The 19,916-nt window shown below is 40.3% G+C and overlaps 1 protein-coding gene and 1 pseudogene across 3 annotated transcripts; both read right to left on the minus strand.

The window, feature by feature from the left end:
• Nucleotides 1-599: 599 nt before the first annotated feature.
• On the minus strand, nt 600-19,692 carry ZNF207 (zinc finger protein 207). Of its 3 annotated transcripts, XM_059669514.1 has the most exons (12): nt 19,518-19,691; nt 18,027-18,153; nt 11,253-11,391; nt 9,895-10,062; nt 9,691-9,766; nt 9,165-9,212; nt 8,003-8,073; nt 5,255-5,412; nt 4,031-4,123; nt 2,806-3,048; nt 1,592-1,751; nt 600-1,447 (listed from the first exon to the last, which is right to left on the minus strand). In XM_059669514.1, exons 1-12 carry the CDS (start codon nt 19,556-19,558, stop codon nt 1,287-1,289), a joined length of 1,485 nt encoding a protein of 494 aa, XP_059525497.1. In that variant the 5' UTR covers nt 19,559-19,691; the 3' UTR covers nt 600-1,286. The 3 variants fall into 3 exon arrangements, with proteins under 3 accessions (XP_059525497.1, XP_059525498.1, XP_059525499.1); XM_059669515.1 differs by lacking the exon at nt 9,165-9,212 and having other exon boundaries at nt 19,518-19,692; XM_059669516.1 differs by lacking the exon at nt 4,031-4,123 and having other exon boundaries at nt 19,518-19,690.
• LOC132217816 (transcription factor BTF3-like) lies at nt 12,626-14,033 on the minus strand (annotated as a pseudogene).
• Nucleotides 19,693-19,916: the final 224 nt, after the last annotated feature.

Below are 19,916 nucleotides of genomic sequence, written 5' to 3' on the forward strand. Positions count from 1 at the left end.
TACCCTTAAACAATAAAAACACTGGATGCCAAAAGAGGTCAATATGAGGTATCATTATGACACTTGCAACGCAAAAAACTAAATAGCAGTCACTTCTACATAATAGTTCTCCAAATACTATAATAGAAAAATTTCAAATCCCCCGTTAACCATCCTAACAGGCATATTTAGAGTCTCAGCATTACACTTGGAATATATACTAATCCATTAACAGCACAATAAGTAATTACTGCTTGCAGCCACGCTTCTAGAAGTTTGCACCTGAAAAGCTTCTGAGGTCCACACAGTACTACAGTCTCAAAAACAATCAGAAGGAAATGAATGGTCTGGCACTAGGGTCTAAATATCATCAGCAGGAAGCAGGAAATATTAAGGATTACATTTTAAATCTCTAAGACACCTAACAAGTATTGACATCATGGTGGTAAAAAGGTGACACAATATAAAGATTTCATACCCATTATGTAATGACTCGTACTTATCTAAGGTTTTCTGTAACTAAAGCACTAACATACAATTCTATATATATTGTCCAGTTTAAAACATGCAGCTAAGAACAACCTATAATTCAAAGACAGAATCCAATGATATATCAAAACTGCATTGGCAACTATAAATTTTATTATGTGGACATCTAATGTGGCATGCATCTGTACAAACCTTGCAGGCAGTGGTCCACAGCTGGGTTATGAATAAAAAGGCATAAATTTTTCTCTCATTTTATTACAATGAAGTTTAACAGTACAGAAAAAGTCACATGACCTTAGTGGGTCAGATTTCGTAAACCCTGCAACATGAGGAACTCTAAGCACATTAAATATTGTTACACAACCAGACTTCCAATGTACAGGTACTTGGAAATAGTTACAGCCCTCACCAAGCTAGGTTGGGGACATGAAGTCCAACAGCATCTGAAATGCTGTGAAGGCATAACTTTACAAATAGCAATGTAAGCTTACAGAACTTGCCTTTATTAAGGTGGTATGTTCATGAAATTCCAGCGCCTTCACAATATAACGAACCAAATTTACTATACTTCACTTCTAAAAACCTAGATGAAACATGAAAAAGAAGCCATACAGTATAAATTGCAACTTCAGGAAAAGTTCCTGCTTTATTATTCCAAATAATTTTCCCATGTAAAATAAATGTCCAATAGTTCCTGGTATGTGGGAAGATAATGTTAAAGTCACAATGAAGCCTTATTGACGGAAGCTTGGCTATATAAACAGCACAAGTTGAGAAAAGGTTTAATCTCCAAACCTATTAGATTGGATGAAGCGAGATCAGTAACGGCCACCTTGCGACATTACAGGAGGTCTCATTCCCATCGGAGGTCGAGGAGGCCCACCTTGATAAGGGGGCACCATTGGCGGTCCCTGCCCATATGGCGGCATAGCACCAGGAAGGTAACCTGGCATGCCTTGATGATGACCACCATACTGACCTAAAAAACACATTTAAAATACAAAAAACAGATTGAGTTGGTTCGTGGATTGTACTTTTACGATAGTATCTTTTGCAGATACACTTATTTTATGTGTAGATTCAAAAAATCTGCTAAAAACAATAAACATAAAAAGAGGAATACCATGAGGTGGCATTGGGGGTCTCATTCCTTGTTGTTGTGGGATGCCTGGCTGTGGTGGCATCATAGCTCCAATTGGTCCAACTGGTGGATTACCAATGGGAGTCTGTCCTGGACGAGGAAGATTACGTTGATATTTAGGTAACTGTGCCCTTCTTTCTTCCTAAAAATACAAAATAAGCACAGTGTTAAACACCTGAATACAGAGACTCATTAAGCATAAAGGCAAGCATCTAAGACCTTATTTATAGAGTAAGTTTTTAAAAATGTATCATTTCCCAACCAATTACTTTTGCCCCTCAAACCAGTTCAACTACTTAAAATATCGATTCTTTAAGAACTACCCATCTGTTTTTGTATTTGAAGCATAGATGACTTTAGGATTTATAAATTGTTTCTGCGATAAAGTGTCTTGTGAAGAAGACAATATGGTCTTCAAGGTATATGGTCTTCTACCTCACACTTCACTTCAATTAATTTACAAATTTATGTCTAACTAAAATGAATTTTAAGAGTAAGAACTTATTATCTTCTTTCAGAAATAATCTGGTGGGATGGAATTCATTTAAGATCAAAACATGCACTATTCATTTTACTCTGTGGTTCTTAAAAATCAGAATGGGCCAGCCAGCGTGGCTCAGTGGTTGAGCCAGGAGGTCCTGGTTTGATTCCCAGTCTGGGCATATGCCCACGTTGTAGCTCAATCCCTAGTGAGGGGCATGGATGAGGTAGCCAAGCAATGATTCTCTCATCACTGGTGTTTCTCTCTCTCCCTCCCCCTCCCTCTCACTTCAATAAAAGAAATCAATAAAAATAGATTTAAAAAAGGAAAAAGGAGATTGCTTTAAAAAAATCAGAATGGCAGGGCCTGGTTGGTGTGGCTCAATGGATAGAGCATTGGCCCACACACAGAAGGGTGGCGGGTTTGATCCCCAGCCTTGGTGTGTGTGGGAGGCAACCAATCGATGTGTGTGTGTGTGTGTGTGTTTGCACGCGCGCACCCATATTTCTCCCTTCACCCCTTCCACTGTTTCCAAAAATCAATGGGAAAAATATCCTCCGGTGAGGATAACAAAAAGAAAAATCAGAACGGTAAGCATTAAATCAGATTAATAAGACCATCATTTTACATATTAACACTTTTCAAATGGGACAAGCTGCTACAATGATATTCAATCAAATTCTGCTATCAAAAAAAAAAACTGTAAACAACTTACCAACGATATATCCTCATCTGGATGGATCAACTTACTGGTTGCACTGGTTGTTGTAAGAGTAGCAGGCTTACTTGTTATTGATGCCGCTGGTTTAGCTGCAGTGCTATTTGTTGTACTAGTGGTTGAAGCTGTAGACTGTGTATAAGCAGGGAATGTAGGCTTCGGGGGTTCTGTAGTTGTTGCAGGGGTACTACTTAAGGGCTTGAAATCTGTACCAACAGGTCCTTGGACAGCTGCCTGAGCCTGTAAAACACAATTTTTCATCAACAAAATCCAAAACCGAGTACATCTACTACCAACTTAAAAATAAGACACCAACATTCAATAAAGGACCAAATTCTAAATGAAATTAAAACAAAATTAACATGATAAATGCTCCACAAAAACCAAGAAATATGTAAGAATATCAAAATATGCTGGGTCACGATCACATCTAACACACAGCATTGGAACAACAAAAAGGTAATACTGAATATTTAACTTCTCAGGTGTCATCTACCTCCTCAACCAAGTTCTTTCATTTACAAAGCTTTGTATTTATTCCAGGTTGATGAAATATAGTATATCTAATGAAATAGCATATGTTCTACTTATACTATTCTAAATTATTTAATTAATCTACCAAGTAATTAAAAAAACCCAAAAGGTTAGAAATTACAAAATACAAATGCTTGGATAAATTTCAGTTACTAAGCGTAATTAATATAAATCGTGACACATTAAAAATGTCCTTCAAAGGTATCAGTTACATAATAATATAATGTCCTCCCAATTAACAATGGCTGGATGATTATCATGATCAAAATGGTTTAGATGATCTTTTAAGTATAAAATTACCGGTAATTAATGTGTTACTTTTTTGTAATATCCAACATCTAAAACATGTAGACAGGACAACTTTAGAGCCAAATTTCCTTACATGATAGGTGATGCATTAGATTAAACAGCATAAATCAAAATAGCTTAATCATGCATCAGGCTAACCATTGGCTACTAGAAGGCATTTACTGCTTACATGCTTTTAACCCTTTAGAACCATAGAAATTTGGGGTTCATTTTTTTTCTGAGTTCAATTTTCAAATACGATTGATTTGTACTCCATTAATCTTACTTAATGAAAATTACATAGTATATTTTTAAGGAAAAGATTTTGTTTAAAAGTAGGGTCCAAAGGGTTAAGTTATAAAGCCATTTTAACAACTTTAAACTGCAACTTCCTGCGTACTTGTGCTGTGCTAGGAAACAGAGCTTTAGAAGATGCAGACAGACTTTCTGAATTGGATGAAGCTGTACTTGAGCTTGTTACAGGTGTCCCCATCTGTAGCATAAAAGAAAGGAAACAATGAAAAGTCTCCAAACAAATGGGTGAAAATAAGCCATGTGGTAGACTTTTTTTTCTAGCATAGATTGCATATTTGTAAATGCAAAGTATAATGCAATCAAGTCTGATTTATTTAATGAGGCAGGCAGTTAATGCATTTATAATAAAGTGACAGTATGAGCCTCAAAAAAAGATTTAACTCTATACCAATAAACCTAATTAACTAGTTTCTTTTCTAAACTGTTTTGCAATGAAATATTTCAAAAATACCTTAAACAGAGTAAAGATTGACACTTTAGTCCAATTCTCTATCAATGACACAACAAAATTTTTTTGCCAAGTTTAACATCTCTTAATAAACAACACCAACTCACCTCAAAAGTGTAAGCTAATGTGCTTCAAAAGCATTTTAAAAATGTTTTTAATTTAGCAACTACAATTAGGAAAAAAAGTTTAAAAAAGAAACTTCTAAGGGACAATCTTAAAGTGAAAAATAAAAGAACATAACCCTGATTTTCTAAATTAAATACATCTGCTTAATTCTGAATGAAACTGGGGGAAAAAGTAATAATCACTATAGACACAACAAATATAACAGAAGCACCTTTTGCACTTCTGAGTTCTGGAGACAAAATCAGTAGGAAATTATAAGTGCAACTAAGTCAAGAGCAATTAAATGGTGCCCTTTCAGCATGTGTGCATCATTGTAGCTTGTCACTGTTGTACACCAGAAGAGCCCAACAAATGATTTGCTAAGGTCTTAGGATTTTCATCTTTGGCTTTCCTTTCATTCCACTCATAATTCAATAGGTAAAGGAGGACCACTAAACGTTACCACATATTTAAATCCCCAGAAATTAAACTTCATTTCTAACTAAAGCTAGAGTAACCCGAGTTCACAGCAATGAAAAAATAACATACTATACTATCTCTGGCTCCAGTCAATCTTTTGAGTCGACAAAATCAATATATGCAAACATGAAAGAAAATAGACCACTTCTTAGTATGCTTAATGAATTACTAAAACCATAAACAAAAACTGACCTTTGACAATTTCAAAGATTCTTGTAAACAACTACATTTTACCTTTAAATATGAGTGCATTCCTTTTCAGGAATTTCACCTTACCTGTCCGGCACTGGGGAAAAGAGGCTTAGTAACTGGAGGCTGTGGAGCAGGAACTGTTGCTGTTGGTGCAGGTGGTCTATTAAGAATACCTGGTGCTGAAACAGCCTGTGCTTGAGTCATTGGAGGAATTCCAGGACGTGGAACAGGAGGGGGCATACCTGTAAAGAAGAAATGTTGGGAGGAAGACTCAGTTGTTGGAAGCATTTAGTTCAGAAAAAAATATTTCCCCAAAACTTTGCTATTACAATATACCATATTAAAAATGCTTCCATACTACAAAGTTACTAACAATTGACTTCTGAACTCGATGAAATCCAAAGAACTTAGGCATTTGTCCCTTGAAATAATCTTGCCTCAAACTTGTCTCCAGAATTTTGTGGAATGAAAGATACCACTAGGAACCCTATATGTTGGCAAAGCAGGCAATTGAGCTTAACTGATATTGATTTAGCAAACCAATTCTTTAAACATATAGAGAATTGCATCAACTAGAATTCTCTGAACTGTAATGCAAGTTACATAGAGTAAAAAGGTGATTAAATCACATACCCATGAATTTTCCAAAAAACTAAGTTATTCCTTTAAACAAATTTTCCTAAAATGTATCACTATTGCATTCTTTAAACTTCAACATAACTTAAACTTAAAACTTTCAGTACAGATTATCAAATGAACACTGGTTATTATTCTTTAATATTTTACTTTTTAAAAATACATTTTTATTTCAGAGAAGAAAGGAGAGGGAGAGAGAGAAACATTGATGATGAGAGAATCATTGATTGGCTGCCTCCTGCATGCTCTACAGTGGGGATCGAGCCCACAACCTGGGCATGTGCCCTGAGTGGGAAGCAAATGTGCCCTTGATTGGAATTGAACCCTTCAGTCCGCAGGCTAATGCTCTATCCCAGCCGTGGGCAAACTACGGCCTGCGGGCCGGATCCCGCCGGTTCGGCTGTTCTATCCGGCCCGCGGAGCCGAAAGAGTGGAGGGTTCTCTTGCTCTCCCCTCCGCTCCTTCACCAGCAGCAGTGTTAACATGTATTAGTTCACACAAACACTACATCCATGCTTTTGTTCCGGCCCTCCGGTCCAGTTTAAGAACCCATTGTGGCCCTCGAGTCAAAAAGTTTGCCCACCCCTGCTCTATCCACTGAGCCAAAGGAGCTAGGGCTTCTTTAACACTTTAAATGCCCAAAATTATCTTAGAGCATTACGTATGTTGAGTTATTGCCTATAAATTAATGGTTACACTGGTTATGCTTGCAATTTTGCTGCAGTTTTATTTTCCTAGTTACTTTTATATATCAACTATCACTTAATTACTTCTAAACCTGCCATGGATTATAACCCAAACTTAAAGGTCTCTGTGGCACACTTATTTGGCTAACAAAATCCCTTTCCCCATATTATAATCTAAAACATCAAGACATTTTATTTCCCACACTCCCTTTGCAGCAAGAGGGTCCATTAGACCTATTTCTGGCCAAGACATAAAAGGAAAGCTACTTCGCTCTCTAATAAAAGAAAAAGGAGAGCATTGCTGTTAACACCATTTCTTGCCCCTGTCATCTTGTTACCGCTGAATGACATGGTTGAGGGAAAAAAGCTAAGGTTAACAAAGTTGAAAATTTTAAAAGCCACTGAATCTACCACTTTTCTTTTTGTTGAGATAATAAATGTCTACATTGCTTAATATAGATTTAGTTTGAGTTCTATATTACTTTGTTAAGAGTCTTATTAGTTATCTAAAATATTCCTAATAAGTATAACAACTCTTAAGCACATGACCGTCAGTGCACAGGCTCTGTGACTCATTTTGGCTGCTTTGAATCCTATTCTTACTATTCTAAAACTCAATAAATAAATAAATAAATGGGGGGGGGGTGTCTCCATCTTAAGACTTTTCATGGTGCCCTAGCTGGTTTGGCTCAGCAAATAGAGTGTCAGCCTGTGGACTGAAGGGTCCTGGGTTCCAATCTAGCCAAAGTCAAATGCTGGGGTTGTGGACTCGATCCCCCCAGTAGGGGGCGTACAGGAGGCAGCCAATCAATGATTCTCTCTCATCATTGATGTTTCTATCCCTCCATCCCTCTCCGAAATCAATAAAAAAAATATATTTTTTAAAACAAGCCTTCTCATGGTAATTTTTACAAGTCACCAACCTGCCCTGGCCAGTTGCTCAGTGGTTAGTGTCTGACTGCTGACCAAAGGGTTGTGGGTTCAGATTTCTAGTCAAGGGTACATGTGGGAGGCAACCAATCTATGTGTCTCCCTCACATCAATATCTCTCTCTCTCTCTCTCTCTCTCTCTCTCTCTCTCTCTCTCTCCTCACCCCTCCCTCCCACCCACTCTGGGTGAGAGTTAATAAAAACACACACATAAGAAAGTCACCAACCTACAGATATTTTCAATTACATTGCACCAGTGCCCACAAATCTATTGTCTAAATTACTTAAAAGAATCAAAGTGGCCCTAGCCAGTTTGGCTCAGTGGACAGAGCATCGGCCTGAGGACTGGAGGGTCCTGGGTTCTATTCCAGTCAAGGGCATATGCCCAGGCTTCAGGCTTGATCCCCAGTAGGGGGCGTGCAGGAGGCAGCAGATCAATGGTTCTCATCATTGATGTTTCTATGTCTCTCTCCCTCTCTCTTCCTCTCTGCAATCAATAATAATAATATATATATATATATATATATATATATATATATATTAAATAAAAGAAAAAAAAGAAATTGTCTAACATTCTTACCTGGTGGCATACCAGGCATTAGAGGTGGTATTCCTGGTCCAGGTGGCATCATTCCACCCATTGGCATCATTCTGTCAGAAAGCAAATTTCAAGAAACAACTAAAGTTAATTATCAGTATAAACTGTAGAAAATATTTTGGCTAAATCCTGAAACAATAGATAAGACTTGAATTTGACCCCTAATATTGAAATCAAGCTGAAAGAACACACACCACACTAAAAACAATCCTATCAAAATAAGTCCTCTAAAAACGAGCAAACTCTTGGGTATACCAGTAAGATGGGGGAGGAGTGGAGTCAGTCTTTGCAATAAACAAACCAACAAACCACAAAACAATTTAATACATTTAAAGTCACCAGGAATAATATTATATGCTATTCTCGAAATATATGAGGCCTCATCTAAAATATGTGCAACTGGGAAGCAAAATCACCTTTTGTCTCACTTGGAAAATATCCACACAGAATATAAATAAAAAGAAGAAATCTCTATTTTAGAGTCAACAGATTTTTCAAAAGGAAAATACTGAATGTACAATTGTGGAGATAAATTTTTTTTGGAGGAGCACAGAAAAACTATCACCAATATTAAAGATAGTCAAAAGTAAACTCAGATTGCCTAATTTTTACTTAGATTGGCTACCTCACACTATAGCATGACTTAAAAACAAAACCTCTATTTTTTTTTCTCTTCCCCTAAAAGAACTCATCTTCAAATACCAATGTCCAGTGCACTTAAAAAATTTTAAGTTTGTAAATTCTTGATTTAGGACTTCTATCAGATTAACTTCTATATATTGAGTTCATTAGGAAAAGTTTGATTATCTTCTATAATAATAAAGCATGTAATTTGGTAAAAGATTATATATTCTTTCTTAAATACCAACCCTTTTTACTAAATCCCATTACTTTTAGCAGTTAGGAGAAAATACCTACACGTTTAGAAAATACTTATTTTACGTATGGATTTATTACTTTTTCCTCAAAGATGTTTTATATCCCTTCTTTCAGAGACTTGTGTCAACCAGTTTGCAAGTTGTACGAAGTTTTAGTGAGGAAGGTTAGAAAATTTCTGAACTCAATTGAATAGATCCCATTAAACACACAAGAAAATGACATTATGATTATACCTCCTGAATTACATCATGAATGAGATGCTTACATGTTTTCACCGCAAAATGACTGGGTGTATTTTCTCTGATGATGCAATCTGTGAAAATGTATGACAAAATCAAAATCTAACTGTGATTTTCAAAATACAGTGGGAAAGTGTATTGTTTACCTGTCACATCCAACAACATTTAAGTAAAAGTGATGGGCACAAGCACCTCATATTTATAGTTTTTGATGATTTGACAAATACTTAAATCATTTACAGAATTTGCCTGTCACAACCAAGTGTCATGGACAGTTCTGAATCTCAGAAACTCAACTCTACAACCAACTACTTTAATTACACCAGATGCAATTAAAGCAGATGGCTGCCTAAATACATCCTAAAACACAAAAATCTACTCTCTTCAGAGACAAATTCATTGGTAGATCCCGTTATTAGACAATTTTAATATTTATAGAGCCCATACCTTTTAGAAAGAAAAAATGCAAAGTCACATTTAATTCATAAACACTCAACTTGAAAGATCATTACTAGGCAAAGTCCACAAGCCATTTAAAAAGAGTTTTCTTACCCAGGTGGCATGCCTGGCATAACTGGTGGCATTCCTGGCATCAGAGGAGGAACACCTGGCATTAATGGAGGTATGCCTATAAACAATTTCAACAACAGAAAAATCAAATTAATATTAAAGGGTTAGGATGAAGAATATAATACTTCTAACACTGTATCAATAATATCCTAAGAGTGTCAAATTTTAAGAAACTCTATATGCTACCTGGAGGCATTCCTGGTGCTCCCGGAACTGGTGGTAGTCCTGGTTGTGCCATTGGGGGTATATAGCCTTGTTGGGGTTGAACAGGCTGTGGTTGAAATGAAGTTGAAGCTGCAGAGTCGTCATCATCATATTCATCAGAATCATCTTGCTGCTTCTTTTTTTGACTCTCTGTTAGGAAAGTTTTAATTTTCCCATAGAGAAGGGGGGACAGGGAACCAAAGCAAGTTTAAGACATTCAACATTTAAAAAAATTATTTCAGTGCAACTAGCTCATAAAATTTTTCTTCTAAAAATATTTCAGTTAATATTATTCTTTACTCTTCAAATGTGTTTTCAACCTATATTAAGCAATTACCCATTCTATGACAGGTAAAAATAATTCTAAGTCAGTTTTATTTTTAAAAAACAGCTTTCTATTCCATCCAAAAAGGTAAACTACAGTAAAGAGGCCTGACCTCTCTGCAATACTTTTCAAAACTAAAAGTTCCATAGGTGATTAATAACAGCTCCTATCAACTGGATAGTATGTGGCTTCGATGTCAAATGTTTAAAAAATGTATACAACTAGTGGTTACATAAATCCAAGGCCAGGGAGCTCAGTTGGTTAGAGCATCATCCCACAAGCCAAGGTTGGGGGTTCTATCCCTAGTCAGGGTACATAAGAATCAATCAGTGAACATAAGTAAGTGGAACAACAAAATTGATGTCTCTCTTGCTCGCAAATCAATTAATTAAAAACAAATACCAACTATCTTTATTTTTAAAGGCCTCAGCACTTGATAATTCCACTTGGAATTCAGTTATGAATATTTGAAATGATCCAAACAGTATTATTTAGTATATATATATATATATATATATATATATACACACTAGAGGCCCAATGCATGAAATTCGTCCAAGAGTAGGCCTTCCTTTCCCCAGGTGCCTGCACCGGCTTCCCTCTGGTACCCAGGACCTGGGCTTCCCTTGCAGCCTCAGCTTCGTCTGGGAAGGTCGTCCAGAAGGATGTCCGATCTAATTAGCATATTATGCTTTTATTATTATAGACTAGAGGCCCAGTGCACAAATTCACCCACAGATGGGGGGGGGGGGATGATCAGCCTGGGCCGGTGAGGGAGAGGGAGGTGTGGCCCTGCAGGCAGTTTGCCGGCCGGCCCCACCCCCTGGTTGAACTCCTGCCTATTAACCTTTTATTATATAGGATATAAAATATATATAAAAATCACTACACAACTTCAAACATAAGACAAATAATAACTGAATAAATCTAACATCTACCATTAAATTTATACTTTAAAGTAGCAATACTCTCACTAGTTAAGCTATTTTAAGAAAAAGCATACATTAATATTTACCCTGTGTTTTCTGTTCAAGAAGTCTTCTTCTTTCATCCATGTCTTTTTCTGGAATACCTTCCATACCATATATTTCCAACTCTATGTCTGTTCTCCCAGGTATTGCATTTGGTACAGCATCTATTGTCTCTTTATGCACCTAACATTAAAAAACAAACAAAAACCTCCATCAGATAGGAAAAAATGTCTCATAAAAGTATTTCAGAGAGTAACTTCAAATTACTCAAGAGACCATTTAGTATGTTGCTTAAGAGTGACTGGTTCTGCCCTAACTGGTTTGGCTCAATGGATATAGAGTAGGCCTTTGGAATGAAAGGTCCCAGGTTCAATTCAGGTCAAGTGCATGTACCTTGGTTGCGGGCATATCCCCAGTAGGGAGTGTGCAAGAGGCAGCTGGTCGATGTTTCTCTCTCATCGATGTTTCTAACTCTCTATCCCTCTCCCTTCCTCTCTGTAAAAAATCAATAAAATACATTAAAAAAAAAAAAAGAGTGACTGGTTCTATCCCTAGCTGGTTTGGTTCAGTGGATAGAGCGTCAGCCTGGGGACCAGGTTCAATTCTGGTCAAGGGCACATGCCCAGGTTGTGGGCTTGATCCTCAGTAGGGGGCGTGCAAGAGGCAGCCGATCAATAAGTCTCTCTCATCATTGATGTTTCTAGCTCTCTCCTTTTCCCTTCCTCTCTGAAATAAAAAAAAAAAAAATTTTTTTTTTTTAAAAAGAAATGCAATTACATCCTCAAGCACATTAACTAGTCTTTACTAAGCGATAGTTTAGCATCTATAAAATTGGAGGATGTCTAATTAACTGACATACTCATCTCACAGGTTGCTCTGAAATTACAGTAAGACTATATAGAAACAGAATTACTTAGTCAAAGATGCTACTAATAATTTCTCAACTAATCTTCTTCCAGCTTCCCCTACATTTTATCTGATCTTCTCTATAGTACAACTCCTTGAAAGAATGCCTCTTCTATTTTCCCATTTTCTCCTTTCTGTAAACTAGGCAAAGAACAATTTGTGTATAAGCAAAAATGGAAAAGAGCTGCAGTGTCCAAGGGGTGTGGGCTTAAAAATATTAGCACTCTAGATTTTAACAGATGCATAAATAAAATTTGAAAAAGCAGTCATAATATAAAACAGCAGCTTCACAGTAACTCCTTCAGAAGTTTAACCCTTTGAGTGCCAACCAATATCCTAGGAACTATGCTAAAATTGCCAAGGCATTTTTGCTGATTTTACAGCAGTTTAGGAAAAAAATTATGAATCGCAAGTAAATGAAGTTACATATTCAAAAATCTTCCATAATATTGTCATCTTCACAGCAAGAAGTGACATATTTAGCAATATCATCATCACTAATAAACTATTTCAAAGCTTTAGGGCTACAAAATCTGAGTAAACTTCACAAAATTGTAGTACCTGTAAAAAATTAGGCAGATAAATGCCAATGGTCAATTTTAGAACTACAAACATTCGGCATCATAAGTAATCTGCACTTAGGTGCCATCTGTCAATAAAAAGTGAACTACTAGCATCTAATTGTGACACTGAAGGAGGAGCGCGATAGCATTCCCGGCACTCTAGGGGTTAATCTTTTTCAGAAGTTGACTCAATTCAGTATGCTTCTTTCTTAGAAGCCTCACCAAATTCTCCAGAAGATCTGGAACTTCATCTACTTCTCTGGTAGCAAGCGGTGCTTTTCCATCCCAATTGTTTGGGCAGAGCTCTTTACACTAGTTGGAGGTCTGCACCATGCTAAATTAAGATGCTAGGTAGCATTGTGTCAGCAATTTGTCTCAGCATGCCCTGTAATATTGAAAAGTGTTCGCTGCCTGATCTTTACGGCTGTTAAAATGGATCACTGTTCCTTGGTTTGTGAACACTCATCTCCTCAATACCCTACCTTCTTTAAGGAAAACTAAAGTCTTTTTCTCATCTGCTATAGCTGTTATGTGAACCGCCTTCTGCAAACAGTTCCTTTCCCACCATTACACACTTTGTGCCTGCAGTTTGGCCAGTTTTTCCTGGTTCATGATAGTTTCTTTCATCTTGTTGGAGAGGAAATGGAGCTACAAGGGAGACTAGGGTAGATGCTTAGGATAAGAATAAGTGCATACTTTCTAGGACGCAAGATGGCAGCTCTCATTTTCTCTCTCTCTTTTTTAAGCCTACAGCACCCAGCATTCCCAGGCAGCTTCCCATCATCCAATTACTAACCCTGATTAGCTTACGAGATCCGGGTATTCAGGGTAGTATGGCTGCAACCATCATTTTCTTTTGAAAGCACTCCAATCAAGTTTTCATCATCATTCTAGGAAATCACTCTCAGAAAGTGGAACAATTACCTCCACTTTGATTAACCCAATCTTAGTCCTGTTCTTACTTGGCTTACCACAAGCATTTGACAGTCAAAGTAACTCACTCTTTAATAACACTTCATTTGGCTTCTAGGGTACTTACTATCTTGGTGTTCCTACCCTTTCACTCTCCTTGACTTCTTTAAAACTTCTGACCTCTAAATGCTGGGAGTGACCCAACATGGAGTCCTTGTGTTTTTCTATTTATATTCTACTAGAAACTGGAGGCCTGGTGCACAGAAATTTGTGCACTGGGGGTGGTGATGTGTGTGTGTCGTCCCTCAGCCCGGCCTGCGCCCTCTCACAGTCTGGGAGCCCTCAGGGGATGTCCTACTGACCGCTTAGGCCCACTCCCTGTGCAGTCTGGCCTCTCCTTGTGGGAGGTGACCAGGCGGCCCATTGACCAGCATGCCCCCACCCCCACCCCCACCCTCCCATTGACCAGCATGCCCCCACCCCCACCCCCACCCTATTGGCCCTCTGCAGCCACTGGTCCACTGGTCGCTGCTGCATGCCCCCCCGCCCCCCCCCCGTTGCGTCCCCTCCTTCTGCCCGCTGGCACACCCCTTGGCTAGCCTGGTGCTGCTGCTTGCCGGCCCCGCCCCCTGACTGGTTTGTTCTGCAGTTCGGTCTATTTGCATATTATACTTTTTATTACATAGGATTCCCTAAGAAGAAAAGACATGGCTTCAAATAGCCATTCTTATCCTGTATCCTTCTAAATTTCTATTTCCACCTAGAACCCCTCTGAACTCCAGACTTGTAGATCCAACTGCTTATGTGACATCTTCATCTGGATAGTCAATGAATCTTTTCAAAACTAACATAACCACACCTAAAATTAACATAAAAACAATCTTGGGCCCTGGCCACTTGAGTGGCTCAGATCATCCCCTGCACTGAGAGGTTGCTGGTTTGATTCTGAGTCAGGGCACATGCCCAAGTTGCCGGCTCAATCCCCAGTAGGGGGTGTGCAGGAGGCAGCCCATCTTTTCCCAAGCATTGATGTTTCTCTCCCTCTCTTCTTCTAAAATCAATAAAACACATTAAAGTCCTAGCTGATTTGGCTCAGTGGATAAAGCATCGGCCTGTGGACTGAAGGGTCCCGGGTTTGATTCCAGTCAAAAGGCACATGCCCACGTGGGTGATTCTCACTCATCATTGCCTTTTCTACCTCTCTCCCCCTCTCCCTTCCTCTCTGAAATCAATAAAAATATATTAAAAAAATCTTGGTATCTTTATCCCTAAGCCTATTCTTCCTGCAGCTTTCCACATCTCAGTATGTGGTAGCATCATTTTTCACATTGCTCAAGTCAAAAACCTTCAGATCATCCTTCACTCCTCACTTTCTCTCATATTCCACATCTAATCCATCAGCAAATTCTGGCTCTGTCACCATCATCTTTCATCTAGAATGCTCTTGTCTCCTAAGTGGCCTCACTGCACTCTGTAGTCTATTCTCAATCTTGCAGCCAAAATGATCCTTTAAAAAGGTGTACCGCCCTAACTGGTTTGGCTCAGTGGATAGAGTGTTGGCCTGAGGACTGAAGGGTCCCAGGTTTGATTCCGGTCCTCTGGCCGCTCCAACCTTTTATTTGGTCTGGGGCAGCCCTAGGGCAAGGAGGTTTGTCTGGGGTAGCCCTAGGGTAAGGAGGTTTCAATGACACACAGATTAGGTCATAACATCACCCTTAGGCAATTTACATGATTAAAGGTAGGGAGGTTGCTTCAGCTATCATTATCTAGATTAACTGGGTGGTACACAGCCCTGACCTTTGCTAGGGCTTTCAAATGTTACTAGCTTTTGGGGGTCTCTGTCTATATGCAGCTAGTGAAGACAGTAAATGGTTTCCGGCAGAGGTGCTGTAACCGGTTTGGCTCAGTGGATAGGGTGTCGGCCTGCGGACTAAAGGGTCCCAGGTTCGATTCCGGTCAAGGGCATGTACCTTGGTTGCGGGCACATCCCCAGTAGGAAGTGTGCAGGAGGCAGCTGATCGATATTTCTCTCTCATCGATGTTTCTAATTCTCTCTCTCCCTTACTCTCCGTAAAAAATTAATAAAATATATTTTAAAAAAAAGAAGGGGGGGGGGGGAGATGACACACATCAATTGGTGCACTCCTGCCACAACCACTGGGGATTGAACCTGCAACCGTGACCAGACCAGCCATGGCAAATGGAGGAATTTTAATTTTTTGAATAGCTACATGGGACTTAGTGACCGTCTAAGTATGTAGTAGGCTCTCAAATATTTCTGAATAGATGTTAAACTATTGTAGTGATGTGACTAGGGCAAAGAGGAGCTATATAAACTTATTTTTTTTAAACTCGGGAGAGCAACATCCTATTTTATCTCCCTGCTTCCTACCAACAGTATTTTCCAATAAGCAGAGATTTGCTCATCTCAGAACTTTCTAAGGTCCAATTAGGCAAAAATTCAGGCAGCTCTAAAACTGGCAAAAGTGGAACACATAATGGTACTCATGAGATCTTTAAAAATTACAAAGTTCTCCTTACCTACTAGTAAAAGGATTCAAGAAACCAAGAAACTATTAAATAAAATAATACCACTCCAAAAGAGATGCGGGTATAAATTCTTGATATAAACCTGGCCCCAGGCAACAGATTATAACAAATCCTTCAATGGCAGTAATGGCAGCTAATTATGTACTAATTCTTATGGGATGAGAACTGGTGAGCCTGCCCACAAATTTAAATTGTTGATCCCTGCTTTTTTAACTCAAGTGCTGAGATATATCTTGTGATCTCAACCTGTCACCAATCTAACCTAGAATGAAAGATAACTTAAAAATATCCTATCACATATAATAATCATCAACACTAATAAAAGAGAAAAATGGTAATTGGCGTACGACGATACCCTTTTCATTGTCTAATCAGGGCTATATGCAAATTAACTGCCAACTAAGATTGGCAGTTAACTGCCAACAAGATGGCGGTTAATTTGCATATGTAGGCACAATGCAGGGAGGCGAAAGGGAAAGCAGGAAGAAGCCCCCTGCCACTGACAGTGATCGGAAACCCAGGGGGGAGCTAAGAGCTGGGGGGCAGGGCAAAGGCGGCCCTGGGGCCGCCTTTGCCCTGCCCCCCAGCCATGATGGGAGAATCAGGTGCCTTTTCCGCCCTGGCCAGTGATAGCAGGAAGTAGGGGTGGAGCCAGCGATGGGAGCTGGGCACGGTCGAAGCTGGCAGTCCCAGGAGCTAGGGGTCCCTTGCCTGGGCCTAAAACGAAGCCCACGATTGCGGGGCCGCTGCAGCTGCGGGTCCCCACTGCCCGGGCCGGACGCCTCAGCCAGAGGCGTCAGGCCTGGGTAAGGGGCCGATCCTGCGATTGGAGGTTGATGGGAGTCAACGCCTGAGGGCTCCCAGTATGTGAGAGGGGGCAGGCTGGGCTGAGGGACACTCCCCCCCCCCACACACACCCAGTGCACAAATTTCGTGCACCGGGCCCCTAGTATATAATAATGAGCTAATATGCTAACTAGACTGAACAGCAGAATGACCATCCAGAAGGTTGTCTGGACAAAGCCAGGGCTGTGAGGGCAGAGCTCCTTGCACGAATTTTGCGCATCAGGCCTCTAGTCCTCCTATATAAATGGACAATATGCAAATTGACCCCAATGGCAGAAGGACTGGTCGCTATGATGCACACTGACGGGGGGGGGGGGGTGGGGGGTGGGGGGGGGCGCGCGGGCGCAGAAGCTCAACGCAGGAACTGCCCCCTGGTGGTCAGTGCGCTTCCACAGGGGGGGCGCCACTCAGCCAGAAGCTGGCTCATGGCTGGCCAATGCAGCAGTAGTGGCAGGAGCCTCTCCCACCTCCGCAGCAGTGCTAAAGATGTCGGACTAATGGGGAGTGGGCCTAAGCTGGCAGGTGGATATCCGCAGAGGGCTCCTGGACTGAGAGAGGATGCAGGCCGGGGCTGAGGGAAGCCACCCCCCACCCAGTGCATGAATTTTTGCGCACCGGGACTCTAGTATACCAATAAAACTCTAAACATAAAGAAATCGTTTCTCTTCTAAATGGCTAAAGAACAGGTGTGCTGCCCTAGCTGGTTTGGCTCAGTGGACAGTGTCAGTCCCAGGTGCAAATCCCAGTCAGGGCACATGCCAGGGGTTGCAGGCTCAATCCCCAGTGTGGGGAGTGCAGGAGGCAGTCAATCAGTGCTTCTCTCTCATCATTGATACTGATATTTCTATCTATCTCTCCCTCTCCCTTCCTCTCTGAAATCAATTAAAAAACAACACAGGTGTGTTTTTAGCTGACTTGTCATTTAACATGATCTTTTGCAATAAACAACAAAATTATCCTACAACTGTCAAAGAAATAAACATAATTTCCCAATGTTTCCATACTAAAAGTAAAAATTAAATACAGGAGTAAAATCCTTACCTGCATGCAATGTATAGCCAAGCCAGGTCCTGTGTACAACTTCTTATGACATATATGGCATTTAAAATGTTTTGCTTTTTGGTGCTGTATAAGGATCTTCTCATCATCAAAATCTCTATTACAATACCTGATCAAGACTGTTAAGGCACAAAATAACACAATGACACTGCCTAGTAAAAAAAACCCTGCCCTATGATAAGCAAATAGCAATGATATTAAAATATAGAAATAGCTAAAAGCAAAAAGTCGCTTTACAGAAACTTTTTTTGATATTTAGTATACAATTAGGGATTAACTTGCCATGGGATTTCCTGGAAGCCCATACTCTCTTCATCACCCCTAAACACATTTCAACATAGTTTTTTAAATTTTTGTGTTTAACAGATATTTATATGAAATTAACTCTTCTTTTGTTCACTATTTCAACATTTACAAATGCATAGTGTAGATTAGAGGGGTTCAATGTTAAAAAAAATCCCCAACTTCATCTCAAGACAGATTTAGAAATAGAATTCACTCATTAGATAATTTAAAATAATCAAAAAATGAGGATTTACCTAATGTTGATAATTTGTTTCTTTTTAGAGTCTAAAAATAAGTTCATAGTGAATGACACAACTTAACCCATAAAGTTGTTCGCAATTCCCTATGAACTTATGTTGCCAAGGGACGTATTTAAACTCAATGAGTTACATCCATAAAGCAGAATTACCTCAATAGTAGTAAGATTTCCCTAAAAGGACATTACAAAATCCGTGACCGTTCAACTATTATATAAATGCAGTTCTGTAACAAACAGTTTTGAGGCATAAGAGGCCTTATTTTTTTTTTTTGACCCTACAAAGCTAACTAGATACAAAAATCTCCACCCTGAAAGAGAATTCTTCTTGAAGACTAAAGGCGCCAGTTAGCGAGACGCGGAAGCTAGTTCTTCCCCCCACCCCACCCCCACCCCGCGCGCAAAAAAAGAAAAAAAAAAGAAAAAAAAAGGCGGGGGGGGGGGGATTTGAAGTCCGAGTTGACTAAACCATCGATTCTTTAAAAATAAAAAATAAAAACACGGGGGAAAAGTGGCTGACTGGCTCCGGAAGCTTTCCCCTAATCCGCCATACCCTCAATCAAGAGTCTTTTACTTGAAGAAAATCCCTTTGTTGAATGGTCACCACAACCACGGGTTAGAGCAGCACAGCCCTTCCGGGACACCGTCCTTGACGGAGGGGTCCAGGCCGCCTCCCCGCGGGTCCACGCTCACACCAAACCCGGAATCTCCTGAGTCACGGAGTTCAACGCCCCGCAACTGCCAGAGCCCCTCGGCCTAGAGGCCCCATTTTCCTAGAAGACTTCGCAAATCTGACTCCAGCCGCCAAGTTACCCACCCCCAGGCCTAGATCCCAGACACTCGCCGCCATAGGCCCACGCCAGGCCTCCCCGTCCCCGTCCCCACCAACCGGCGCCACAGCGCGGCCGCGACTCCCCACTGACAAAGGATACCAGCACCACGGCTTCAGCTGCTTCTTCTTCTTGCGACCCATCGCTGCGCTCCACTGACGAAGTGAAAACGGAGGAGAAAGTAAGCAGGAAAATCGAGGCGAAAAGCGCTCACTCCTTCAGACCCAACCGCCACCACCGCGTCCCACAGGAAACAGACACAAAATGGCCGACGCCCTCGCTCGCTGCTCTGCCTCCCGTCAGGCACTGCGGAAGGGGGCGGGGCCAGGTCACATGACACCGCCCTCCGCCCTGAGTGGGTGGGGATTCGCAGCTCGAGAGGCGGCCGCCATCTTGTCTGTTTCGCTGGCCGCCCGCTGTCGCTGGCGGTGCGCGCGGAGCCCTTCGGGTTTCTTTGTAAAGGAGCCGGCTGCCTGGGTATGCCGAGAAACTCGCGAATTG

This window comes from Myotis daubentonii, chromosome 16, assembly GCF_963259705.1.
Source record: "Myotis daubentonii chromosome 16, mMyoDau2.1, whole genome shotgun sequence".
In the NCBI taxonomy this organism is placed as follows: domain Eukaryota; kingdom Metazoa; phylum Chordata; class Mammalia; order Chiroptera; family Vespertilionidae; genus Myotis; species Myotis daubentonii.